Source organism: Mobula birostris, chromosome 5 (genome assembly GCF_030028105.1).
Source record: "Mobula birostris isolate sMobBir1 chromosome 5, sMobBir1.hap1, whole genome shotgun sequence".
Taxonomy (NCBI): Eukaryota; Metazoa; Chordata; class Chondrichthyes; order Myliobatiformes; family Myliobatidae; genus Mobula; species Mobula birostris.
Genome location: NC_092374.1, coordinates 9,480,021 through 9,493,660, shown reverse-complemented (window position 1 = coordinate 9,493,660; position 13,640 = coordinate 9,480,021). Strand labels below are relative to the sequence as shown.

The window sequence follows — 13,640 nt, the reverse complement described above, 5'->3', positions numbered from 1 at the left end:
CAAGTTTGCGGCGCTTGGAGGTTCATGGCAGGGAGAGTTTCTCCCTTCTACTGCCTGCGTAAGATGATGAGGCTATCGGGACTTTGAGACTTTTTTTTTTACCGTGCCCATGGTCTGCTCTTTATCAAATTATGGTATTGCTTTGCACTGTTGTAACTATATGTTATAATTATGTGGTTTTGTAAGTTTTAGTCTTGGTTTGTCCTGTGTTTTCTTGTGATATCATTCTGGAGGAATGTTGTATCATTTTTTAATGCATACATTTCTAAATGACAATAAACAAGGACTGAATGTCCTCATAATCTAATCTAATTTACAGATTTCAGCTTTATCAAACAATTAATAGGAAAGAGAAAAGAAAAAAACGCTAAAGCCCCATTACAGTTACCCCAGTCCAATGTGCACAATGACTGTTGGAGCTCATACTGGAGTCATCTTCTACTCATGCGCTGGACCCATGGTCTGCATGAAAGCACACACTACATTCCAAACTTCCCTCAAAGTCAATCACAAACAAACTGGCTCTTCCTCAGGAGTATTATACAATGGGGACACTCCTTCCAACGACATTCTCTGGCATCTTCACTTCTGTCCCGCTCCGCAGCTCCTGCCAAAGACCCCAAACCCGACTACTGTCTATCACAAAACCTTCCCCTCGTTCTCTCTGGAACTTTCTCCCGATCCCACCAACCTGATTGGCTGAAACAACATTCCTAAGTTAAACAACATGGCAGCTTATCTCCAGCCGAAACCAAAGCATTCTACCAGCAAAACATACTGCTTTTGCAGAAAACTGCTGAAATGAAATACCTACAGCATAGCAGTAGAAATCTTAGCCAGGGCATTACTTAAGTATAACCGGACCAATAGTAACTGTAGACAAAAGATAATGTAAAGTTTGTTTGTTGTGATAGTCATTGTATCTGTAGTATATGACATGCGCAATTCTCCCTCACTTAAATCCAAATCAAGTGCTAGTCTCGACACCATCAGCCGGCTGGTGGCACAGTGACATCAGCGCCGGACTCCAGGAGCAAACGTTCCCGAGTTCGAATCTAGTCGAGCCGCTTCCGGGCACACTTTCCATCCATGCCGGGTTGAGTGTCGAGCTAGCAACTCGACCTCGTAAAAAGTACAAATGGTGTCAAGGTCTTCATCGATGGCGATGGACGAACCTTGTTATTAGTATATGACTGGTGGCTGGAGGTTAAAGTCGAGCGAAATCTATGGTCTTAAAGAAAGATTCCTGACTTTCACATGTCCTAAACCAACTTACAGCCAATGAATTATGTTCAATGTGGTAATGTGCTGAAATACAGTGAAAAGTCTTTGTTTGCATGCCATCCAGATAGAACATTGCATTCATAAGTACATCGAGGTGCCTAGAGTTCAAGTTTGAGTTTGGAGATACTTCATTAGAACCCACTTCTCTTGGTCAAAGAGGTTTCAGGGAGCAGAGGAGCAAGTGTCAGAGAGGTAGAGAGTGCTTTTAGAAGGAATTTCATGGCAACTGAAGGCATAGGCACTGGTGGTGGAGCAGTTAAAGTCAAAGACATTTGAGAGAGGAGTGTAGAGATCTTCCATGATTCAAGACTGAAGGAGGAATCTTGTGCTGGGTCTGTATAAGAGCTATCCAATCAGATCTCCCAGCTTCTGTCCCTCCCCACTCTCACCTTCCATAACTTCATTGGTTAGGGGAACAGAAAGAACACAGAACGTAGAAATCTGCAGCATATTACAGGCCCTTCGGCCCATAATGTTGTGCCGACCATGTAACCTACTCTAGAAAACGACTAGAATTTCCTTACTGCATAGCCCTCTATTTTTTTAAGCTCCATGTAACCATCTAAGAGTCTCTTTAAAGACCCTATTGTATTCGTCTCTCCCACTGTCACTGGCAGTGCATTCCATGCACCCACCACTCTCTGTGTGAAAAACTTACCACTGACATCCCCTTCCAGGCACATTAAAACTATGCCCCCTCATGTTAGCCATTTCAGCCCCAGGGAAAAGCCTCTGGCTATCCACATGATCAATGCCCTTCATCATCTTATACACCGCTATCAGGTCACCTCTCATCCTCCATTGCTCCAGGGAAAAAAGGCCACTCAACCTGTTCTCATAAGGCATGCTCCCCAATCCAGGCAAAAAACTTGTAACTTTGCGCTCTCTCTATAGTATCCACATCCTTCCTGTAATGAGGTGATCAGAACTGAACATGGTACTCCAAGTGGGGTCTGACCAAGGCCTTATATAGCATATATTACCTCATGGCTCTTGAACTCAGTCCCGTGGTTGATGAATGCCAACACAGCATATGTCTTCTTAACAACACTGCCAACCTGCACAGCAGCTTTGAGTGTCCTATGGACATGGACCCCAAGATCTCTCTGATCCTCCGAACTGCCAAGAGTCTTGCCATTAATATTATATTTTGTCTTCAAATTTAACCTACCAAAATGAACCACTTCACACTTATCTGGGTCGAACTCCATCTGCCATTTCTCAGCCCAGTTCTGCATCTTATCGATTTCACGCTGTAACCCCTCTGACAACCCTCCAGACTACCCACAACATCCCCAAACTTTGTGTCACCAGCAAACTTACGAACCCACCCTTCTACTTTCTTATCCAGGTTATTTATAAAAATCAGAACAAGAGGGATCTCAGAACAAATCCCTGAGGTACACCACTGGTCACCGACCTCCATGCAGAATATGAACCATCTACAACCACTCTTTGCCTTCTGTGGACAAACCAATTCTGGATCCACAAAGGAAGGTCTCTTTGGATCCCATGGCTCCTTATTTTCTGAATGATCCTGGCGTGGGGAACCTTATCAAATGCCTTACTGAAATCCATATACATTACATTCACTGCTCTACCTTCATCAATGTGTTTTGTTACATTCTCAACAAATTCAATCAGGCTCGTAAGCCACGACCTGCCCTTGACAAAGCCATGCTGTCTATCCCTAATCCGATTATGTCTCTCCAAAGCTCATAATTCCTGCCTCTCAGGATCTTCCTCAATAACATGCTCACCACTGAAGTAGACTCACTGGTCTATAATTTCCTGGGTTATCTCTACTCCCTTTCTTGAACAAGGGAACAACATTTGCAAACCTCCAATCCTCTGGTACTTCTCCCATCCTAATGATGATGCAAAAATCATCGCCAGAAGCTCAGCAATCTCCTCTCTCACTTCTCACTGTAGTCTGGGGTATATCTCATCCGGACCCAGTGACTTGACTAACTTAATACTTTTCAAAAGCTCCAGCACATCCGCTTTCTTAATGTCTATATGCTCAAGCATTTCAGTCCACTGTAAGTCATCCCCCTAATTGCCAAACAAAGTATTCATTAAGTACCTCTGCAACCTCATCCGACTCCATGCACTTGTTTCCACTATCGAACCTGATTGGTCCTATTCTCTTGCTCTTACTCTTCACATGCTTGCAGAATGTCTTGGTGTTTTTCTTAATCCTGCTCGCCAAGGGATTCTCATGGCCCCTTCTAACTCTCCTAATTTCATTCTTAAGCTCCTTCCTGGCAACTTTGTAATTTTCTAGAGCTCTAACAGTACTTAGTTTCTTGAATCTTTCGTAAGATTTTCTTTTCTTCTTAACTAGACTTTCAACATCCCTTGTATACCATGGTTCTTTTACCCCACCATCCCCTCCCTGCCTCAATAGAACATACTTATGCAGAACACCATGCAAATGTTCCTTGAACGTTTGCCACATTTCAGAATCAGAATCGGATTTATTATCACTGGCATGTGTCGTGAAATATGTTAACTTAGCAGCAGCAGTTCAATGCAATACGTAATATAGAAGGGAAAAATATAAATAAGTAAATCGATTACAGTATACGTGTATTGAATAGATTAAAAATTGTGCAAAATACAGAAATAATATATACTAAAAAAGTGAGGTAGTGTTCACGGGTTCAATGTCCATTTAGAAATCGGATGACAGAGGGGAAGAAGCTGATCCTGAATCGCTGAGTGCGTGCCTTCAGGCTTCTGTACCTCCTTCCTGATGGTAACAGTGAGAAAAGGGCTTACAAAAGAACCTCTCCAGCGCTATGGTAAAGGAGTTACAGTTACGATCACTACCTCCAAAATGCTCTCCCACTGAGAGATTTGACACCTGATCAGGTTAATTTCCCAATACCAGACCAAGTACAGCGTCTCCTCTAGTTGTCTTGTCTACATATTGCATCAGGAAACTTTCCCGAACACACCTAACAAACTCCACCCCATCCAAACCCCTTGCTCTGAGGAGATACCAGTCAATATTAGGAAGGTTAAAATCACCCATCACAACAACCCTATTATTATTGCACCGTTCCAGATTCTGCCTCCCTATCTGCTCCTCGAAGTCTTTGTTGCTATTGGGGGGAGGGGGAAGGGTCTAAAAAAATCCCTGTCGAGTTATTGCCCACTTCCTGACTTGACTCAGTAGACAATCCCTCCATGACTTCCTCCTTTTCTGCAGCCATGATACTATCCCTGATTAACAATGCCATGACCCACCTCTTTTACTTTCCTCCCTGTCCTTTTTGAAACATTTAAAGACCAGCTCACTCAGCAGCCATTCTTGCCCCTGACATCTAAGTCTCTGTAATGGCCACAATGTCATAGTTCCACTATTGATCCACGCTCTAAGTTCATCAGCCTTGTTATGATACTCTTTGCATTAAAACAGACACATCTCAAACCATCTGGCTGTGTGCATCTTTGCTCTATCGTCTGCCTATCCTTCTTCACTGACTCCCTACAAGCTGTCACTGCTCATGCGCCAACTGCCCCATCCTCTGCCTCTTCACTTCAGTTCCCATCCCACTGCAAATCCAGTTTAAAACCTCTCCAACAGCATGAGCAAACCTCCCTCCCAGGATATTGATTCCCCTCCAGCTCAGGTGCAACTCGTCCCACTTGTAAAGGTCACCCCTTTCCCAGAAAAGGTTCCAATGATCCAAGAACTTGAAACCCTGCCCCCTGCACCATCTCCTCAGCCACTCATTTATCTGTGCTATCTTCCTGTTCTGACCTTCCCTAGTTCATGACACTGGGAGTAACCTGGAGATTACCACCTTGGAGGTCCTGCTCTTCAGCCTCCTTCTGAACTCCCTAAACTTACTGCTCAAGACCTCTACCCCTCACCTTCCTATGTCATTGGTACCAACATGTACTATGACCTCTGGCTGCTCACCCTCCCCTTCATGAATATTCTGCAACCACTCAGAGACATCCTGGACCCTAGCACCCGGGAAACAACGCACTATCCTGGTGTCTCTTTTCTGCCGCAGAATCTCCTATCTGTCCCCCTAACTATTGAGCCCCCTATGACTATTGCTCCGTCTGTCTTCGCCCTTCCCTTCCAAGGCTCAGTGGCGACTGCAGAGCTCTTGGTCTGGCTGCTGCTGCCTTGTCCAGAGAGGTCATCCCCCTCAACATTATCCAAAGGGGTATACCTGTTGCTGAGGGGAATGGCCACAGGGGGACCCTGCACTGACTTCTTTCTCCCTCTACCTCTCTCGGTGTTCATCCATCTACTTCCTGAATTCTGCACTTTGCATGTAACCACCTGCTCAAAAGTCTAATCTATCGATTGCTCTGCCTGCCAGATGATCCCTAGTTCATCCAACTCCAGCTCCAGCTCCTTAATGCCTCTTTCAGGGGCTGGAGTTGGCTGCACCTCCTGAAGGTGTAGTCATCGGGTTCCATGCATTCCCACCTCCTACAGGAAGAGCATTTCACTGCCATATTTGCCATCCAGCCTGCACTGTACTATGGGCAACCAAGACCAAATCAGCAATAACGAAAGGAAAAACCTACCCTTATTACCTGTTTCTTTGGCCTCAGCCTCTTCTTGTTGAAGCCTCTTGAGTCAAAGCCTCTGTCCCACTCTCACTCTAGACCTCAATTTGACGATGGCCGCTCCACTAGACCCTATCTCTCTGTTATGGTTTAAAAAATTAGAGGGATGGGAACTAGAATGCTAGCGCAGATATGGAATGCTTGTGGATAAAGATGTGAAGCCTATGTACAAAGTTAGGAATTAAAAGTTTGAGCATGGTGTGAGTAATGTTTTGAGCTATGGTGTGAGTAATGTTTTGAGCTGTGAATATTTCAATGCAAGGAGTATTGTAGGAAAGGCGGATGGCCCGAGGGCATGGATTAGCATGTGGAATTATGACATTATAGCTGCTAGTGAGAATTAATTGCAGGAGGGACAGGACTGACAGCTCATTGTTCTGGGGATCCGTTGTTTTAGACATGATACAGTGGGAGAGATTAAAGGGGGAGGGGTGGGATTACTAGTCAGGGAAAATGTCACGGCAGTGCTCAGTAAGGACAGAGCAGAGAGCTCATCTAGTGAGGTTTTATGGGTACACATGAGGAATAAGAAATGTAGTCCTGTTGAAGGGTCTTTGCCCGAAACGTCGACTGTACTCTTTTCCATAGATGCTGCCTAGCCTGCTGAGTTCTTCCAGTATTTTGTGTGTGTTGAATAAGAAAGGTATGACCACGTTAATGGTATTATGTTATAGACCACCCAACAGTATGCGAGATTTAGAGGAGCAAACTTATAGAGATTGCAGACTGTTGCATAGGGATGCGATAGTAGGTGATTTTAACTTTCCACATATTGACCGGGACTCCCATATGTAAAAGGACTGGATGGGAAAGAGTTGGTCAAAGATGTTCAAGAAGGTTTTCTTAATCAGTGCATAGAAGTTTCAATGATACTAAATCTCCTATTAGGGAATGAGACGGGGGCCTGGTACAGAATTTGTGTGTCTTTGCATCTATTGATCATAATTCCATTAGTTTCAAGGTAATAATGGAAAGGGATAGGTCTGGTCATTGGATTTTAAATTGGAGAAAGGCCAATTTTGATGGTATCAGAAAAGATTTGGCAAGAGTAGATTGGGACAGTTTGTTTTCTGATACAGGTGTACTTAGTTGGTGAAGGCCTTCAAAAATGAAATTTTGAGAGTACAGAATTTGAATAAAAGGCAAGGATAACAGGTTTAGGGAACCTTGGTTTTTGAGAGATATTGAGGTGCTGCCTAAGAAAAAGAAGGAGGTGCAAAGCTGGTATAGGCAGGTAGGAACAAGTGAGGTACTTCTGGAGTATAAGAAATGCAAGAGAACACAGGGAGGAAATCAGGAGGGTTAAAAGAAGGCATGAGGTTGCTCTACTGGAAAAGGTGAAGGAGATTCCTATGGGCATCTACAGATATGTTAAGGGCAAAAGGATTGCGAAGTCCTGCCGAAGGGTCTCAGCCCGAAACGTTGAATGTACCTTTTTTCCATAGATGCTGCCTGGCCTGCTGAGTTCCTCCAGCATTTTGTGTGTGTTGCTTTCAAGGGTCAAAATTGGTTCTCTGAAAGATAAGAGTGGTAATCTATGTGTGGAGCTTAAAGAGATGGTTGAGAACTTAAATGGATTTCTTACATATGTATTCACTCGGGAATGAACATAGAGCATATGGATGTGAGGCAATGCAGCTGAGGTCATGGACCCTATACAGATTACAGAAGAGAAGGTGTTAGCTGTCTTGAGGTAAATTAGGGTGAATACATCCCTGGGGCCTGACAAGAAGTTCCCTCAGATCCTGTGGGAGGCGTGTAGAAATTGCAGGGGCCCTAGCAGAGATATTTAAAATGTCCTTAGCCACAAGTGAGGGGCCAGAGGATTGGAGGATAGCAAATGTTACTCTGTTGTTTAAGAAAGGCTCTAAGAAGAAGCCAGGAAATTATAGGCTAGAATTAATTCCACATCCCATTCCCATTCTGACATGTCTATCCACGGCCTCCTCTACTGTAAAGATGAAGCCACACTCAGGTTGGAGGAACAACACCTTATATTCCGTCTGGGTAGCCTCCAACCTGATGGCATGAACATCGACTTCTCTAACTTCCGCTAATGCCCCACCTCCCTCTCGTACCCCATCTGTTACTTATTTTTATACACACGTTCTTTCTCTCACTCTCCTTTTTCTCCCTCTGTCCCTCTGAATATACCCCTTGCCCATCTTTCTTCCCGGACCTCCTGTCCCATGATCCTCTCGTATCCCTTTTGCCAATCACCTGTCCAGCTCTTGGCTCCATCCCTCCCCCTCCTGTCTTCTCCTATCATTTTGGATCTCCCCCTCCCCCTCCAACTTTCAAATCCCTTACTCACTCTTCCTTCAGTTAGTTCTGACGAAGGGTCTCGGCCTGAATCGTTGACTGCACCTCTTCCTAGAGATGCTGCCTGGCCTGCTGCGTTCACCAGCAACTTTTATGTGTGTTACATAAAATGCAGACTCACAACACGCTGGAGGAACTCAGCAGGTCGGGCAGCATCCGTGGAAACAATGAGTCGACGTTTCAGGCCGGAACCCTTCGTCAGGACTGAAGAGGGAAGGGGCAGAGGCCCTATAAAGAAGGTGGAGGAGGGTGGGAAGGAGAAGGCTGGTAGGTCCAGTTAAAAAACCAGTAATTTGAAAGACAAAGGGGTGGGGGAGGGGAAGCAGGGAGGTGATAGGCAGGAAAGGTGAAGAAGGAATAGGGGAAAACACAATGGGTAGTAGAAGGAGGTGGAACCATAAGGGAGGTGATAGGCAGCTGGGGGAGGGGGCAGAGTGAAATAGGCATAGAGGAAGGGACGGGGAGGGAATTACCGGAAGTTGGAGAATTCTATGTTCATACCAAGGCGCTGGAGACAACCTAGACGGTATATGAGGTGTTGCTCCTCCAACCTGGGTTTAGACATTAGACAATACACAATAGGTGCAGCAGTAGGCCATTCGGCCCTTTGAACCAGCACCGCCATTCACTGTGATCATAGCTGATCATTCACAATTAGTATCCTGTTCCTGCCTTATCCCCATAACCTTTGATTCCACTATCTTTAAGAGCTCTATCCATCTCTTTCTTGAAAGCATCCAGAGACTTGGCCTCCACAGCCTTCTGGGGCAGAGCATTCCATATATCCACCACTCTCTGGGTGAAAAAGTTTTCCCTCAACTCCCTTCTAAATGGCCTACTCCTTATTCTTAAACTGTGGCCTCTGGTTCTGGACTCACCCATCAGCGGGAACATGCTTCCTGCCTCCACAAACTGCTGCTACCATCTGGGAAACAGTACCACAGCATAAAAGCCAGGACCAACAGGCTCTGGGACAGCTTCTTCCACCAGGCCATCAGACTGATTAGCTCATGCTGACACAACTGTATTTCTATGTGATATTGACCATGCTGTTGTACATACTATTTATTATAAATTACAATAAATTGCACATTTAGATGGCGATGTGATGTAAAGATTTTTACTCCTCATGTATATGAAAACATGATTCAATTCATTGTTGGTAGAATCTCAGGTGGTGACGAAGGGGCGTACAGGAGTGAGATATACCAACTAGTGGAGTGGTGTCACAACAATGACCTTGCACTAGTTGATTGTGAACTTCAGGAAGGGTAAGACGAAGGAACACATACTAATCCTCATAGAGGGATCAGAAGTGGAGAGAGTGAGCAGTTTCAAGTTCTTGGGTGTCAAGATCTCTGAGGATCTAACTTGGTCCCAACATATCGATGCAGTTATAAAGAAGGCAAGACAGCGACTATACTTCATTAGGAGTTTGAAGAGGTTTGGTATGTCAACAAAAACACGCAAAAACTTCTGTAGATGTGCTGTGGAGAGCATTCTGACAGGCTGCATCGCTGTCTGGTATGGGGGGAGTGGGGGGTTACTGCACAGGACAGAAAAAAGCTGCAGAGGGTCATAAATTTAGTCGGCTCCATCTTGGGTACTAGCCTCCAAAGAACCAAGGACATCTTCAAGCAGTGGTGTATCAGAAAGGCAGCATCCATTATTAAGGACTCCCATCACCCAGGGCATGCCCTTTTCTCACTGTTACCATCAAGTAGGAGATACAGAAGCCTGAAGGCACACACTCAGCGATTCAGGAACAGCTTCTTCCCCTCTGCCATCCGATTGCTAAATGGACATTGAGCCGTGAACACTACCTCACATTTTTAGTATATATTATTTATGTTTTTGCATGATTTTTAATCTATTCAATATACATATACTGTAATTTATCTATTTATTTATTTTCTTCTATATTATGTATTGTATTATATTGCTGCTGATAAGTTAACAAATTTCACGACACGCCAGTGATAATAAACGTGATTCTGAAAATTATGAGAGGTGTATATGGTAAACGCAAGCATGCTTTTTCCACGGAGGCTGGGTGACAGTACAGCGAGAGGTCATGGGTTAGGGGTGAATGGTGAAAAGTTTAAAGGGAGCATGTGGAGAAACTTCTTCACTCAGAGAGTGGTGAGTGTGGAACGAACTGCCAGTGAAAGTGGTGGATATGGGGTCAATTTCAGTGAAATTTGGATAGGACCTGGATGGGAGGGGTATGGAGGGCTGTGGTCCAGGTGCAGGATGGGACCAGGCAAATTAATAGGTTGGTTCGGAGTAGATGAGCTGAAGGGCCTTTTTCTGTGCTGTAGTGTTTTATGACTTTTTGACTGTAACCATCACCCACCACACCAGCTGCTCAAGATGCAAGATTCAAGATGTTTATTATCATTCTTCAATAGATGCGTGTAAAGGAGAACAAATTGATTGTTACTCCAGATCTGATGCAGCACAAAAAACACAATATGCATCAATATAAAAGCAATCCCATAAAACACAATGTGCAAGCTGTTAAAAGTAGCTATAAGTACATATGATTCAGCTTATATGCATAGACTGAATGTATGAGCATGAAGTGGCCCTTGGTGCAGGAGTATCTGAACATAAGGTGATTGACTGGAAATGATAAACTGGGCATATGAAAACACAGGGCAATCACTGTGTAAGTGCAGGGATGAGATGTGGAGTGTCAGTGTAAAGTGGTGGTGCATGGGGTGCTGAGGGGCTGTGGAGAGGAGTGGCTGTTGTGGATGTCATGGTGGGGTGGGTTAATGGGTAGAGGTGTTGATCAACTTGGGGAAGTAACTGTTTTTGAGTCTAGTGGTCCTGGTGTGGATGCTGCGTAGCCTCTTCCCTGATGGGAATGTTCCTCCATTGATTGTAGTTTCTCATTGACAGTCTGGAGTTACAACACCAATTTGCCATGTTTTAAACATTAATAAACTCATTATTATTACCTCAGTGGATAAAATGACACATACATATAGCATTGATAACAGACAAGTGATAGTCTTTTATTGCTTGCAGGGTACTGCTGCTTCAGATAATGAATCATAAAGGCTGCATTGTCGCTTTTAAGGCCAAGGATCTGTTACGGACAGTGCTTCACTATGCTGCAGACACTGTGTGCTGGAAACAAGGTACAGTGGGACACAATATGTACGATAAGGGTTAATGACGCAGGATCTGATGCTGGATTTGTGCTCAGCTTGTTGGATAATTGACATTTTTTTTTACAAGGACAAAATGTTGCATTTATATAGACGAGCAAACCTCGCTGCTCACCTCTGTGCTGAACTGAGGCTGTAGCCTGCAACTAACAGGCCCTTGAAATGCCTGCCTGCTGGTCTTGTGTCAATGGACTCACGTTTGTGAACTTCAGTTCTGAATGTTATTTGCTCACTTTTATTGTTTGTATGATGTGTGTTCTTTCTGCACATTGGGTGTTTGATGGTCTTTTTTGATTGGGTTTGATTGGGTTTTGTTGGTTTTATTGTTTTGTGGCTGCCGTAAGGAGATGAATCTCAGGGTTGTATAATGTATACATACTTTGATAATAAGTGCACTTTGAATTTTGGAAAAGCACTAAGGCACTTCAGAGAAGCAGAATTAGAGAAAGATGATGCTGGGAAAAGTAATAGTAACAACAACTACTACTACTACGTCGACTCAGGCCTAAGGGGCCGGCGTCGGGCACGATGACGGACTCTCCACTTCTCCCTCTCCCTTATCAGTGTGTTCAGTTCATCTACAATAGCCGCGCCGCTGTCTTCTAGGAGCGTGTTGACCATAGTCTTGGGAGGCGCCCAGGGTTCATCCTCCCATGCTTGGGCTCCCATATGATGACTAGGCTGGCAGGTAGCTTGGGGTGGCGTAGACAGTGCCCCGCTAGTTGCAGTCTTCTCGCCTCGACAACAACAACAAAAATAATAATAATTATTATAATAATTATGATTATTATTATTCACCAAAATCTTGCTTTAAAATACACAATCCTAAACACGAATAGAATAGTTTTTAGTAATTTAGAAATGAATGTGCTTGGCTGGGCCTGTACCTCAGGTTTTACCAGCTTGAGCTGAGAAAAAAATAATAGGAATAATAATAATAATAACTTAAGTGTAGAACTACAGACAATGTAGTTCAAACTGCTTTACAATGGGATAAAGTACATACATGAAAATAAAATAAAAAATAAAGACAAAAATAAATGTGAAAATAAAAGAGAAGATGATGTTAATTAAAAGCAAGGTTAAATAGATAAGTAAACAACAACAGGAATTCTGTAGATGCTGGAAATTCAAGCAACACACATCAAAGTTGCTGGTGAACGCAGCAGGCCAGGTAGCATCTCTAGGAAGAGGTACAGTCGACATTTTAGGCCAAGACCCTTCGTCAGGACTAACTCTTCCTTCAGTTAGTCCTGACGAAGGGTCTCGGCCTGAAACGTCAACTGCACCTCTTCCTAGAGATGCTGCCTGGCCTGCTGCGTTCACCAGCAACTTTAAATAGATAGGTTTTGAGCTGGCATTTAAAAGTATCAACTGAGACTGCATTCCTTATAGTTTTCGGTATTGAATTCCACAACTTAGGAGTGTAGTTCAAAAAAGCTGGCATGCCAATTATCTTTTGAGGGAGATTGTTTAAATTTAAGAGATCAATTGAAAGAGACCTGAGAGCTCGAGCAAAATTATAAAACGAAAATGAAGAAAGAGGTATTAAGTAACCAGTCATCTAGATTAGGCTAGATTAGGGGCAGCATTGCAGTGTAGTGGTTAGTTTAACGCTGTAACAACACCAGCGACCTGAGTTCCATTCCGTCACTGCCTGTAAGGAGTTTGTACATTCTCCTTTTCATCATGTGTGTTTCCTCCGGGTGCTCTGGTTTCCTCCGTCTCAGAGTCCAAAGACCTATGAGTTAGTAGGTTAACTGGTCACATGGGTGTTAATGGGCTACTCGGACTTCTTGGGCTGGAAGTTACTGTGCTGTTGTTACCATGTTGTATCTCTAACTAAAATAAAACATGCTGTATCTAACTAAAATGAAAATTAATATATTTTTATCTAAAATAGATTAACTTATTGTCATATACACCAGGGTGCAATGAAGTTCATTGTTTGCATGAAGCTCACTGGGAATTGTTACTACATTGTAACAATACAGTAAATATAGCGACAAGTGCAAAACGACAGAATGTTGCAAACGTAAAGATAAAGATTAGCTTTATTTGTCACATATACATCAAAGCCTACAGTGAAATGCATCTTTTGTGTCAAATCAAATCAGGGAGGATTGTGCCACGCAGCCTGTAAATGTCGCCACTCTTCCAGCGTGAACGTAGCACGCCCACAACTCAATAACCCTAACTGTACATCTTTGGAATGTGGGAGGAAACTGCAGCACCTGGAGCAAACACACAGTC

At 43.7% G+C, this 13,640-nt stretch overlaps 1 protein-coding gene across 1 annotated transcript in view; it reads left to right on the top strand.

Moving 5' to 3' along the window:
* The window catches only part of LOC140197476 (uncharacterized), a 40,678-nt gene that overhangs the window by 25,287 nt on the left and 1,751 nt on the right, over positions 1-13,640 (top strand). Inside the window, exon 4 of the mRNA XM_072257438.1 lies at positions 11,245-11,357. Coding sequence (XP_072113539.1) covers positions 11,245-11,357 — 113 coding nt within the window. The remainder of the gene's footprint in view (positions 1-11,244; positions 11,358-13,640) is intronic.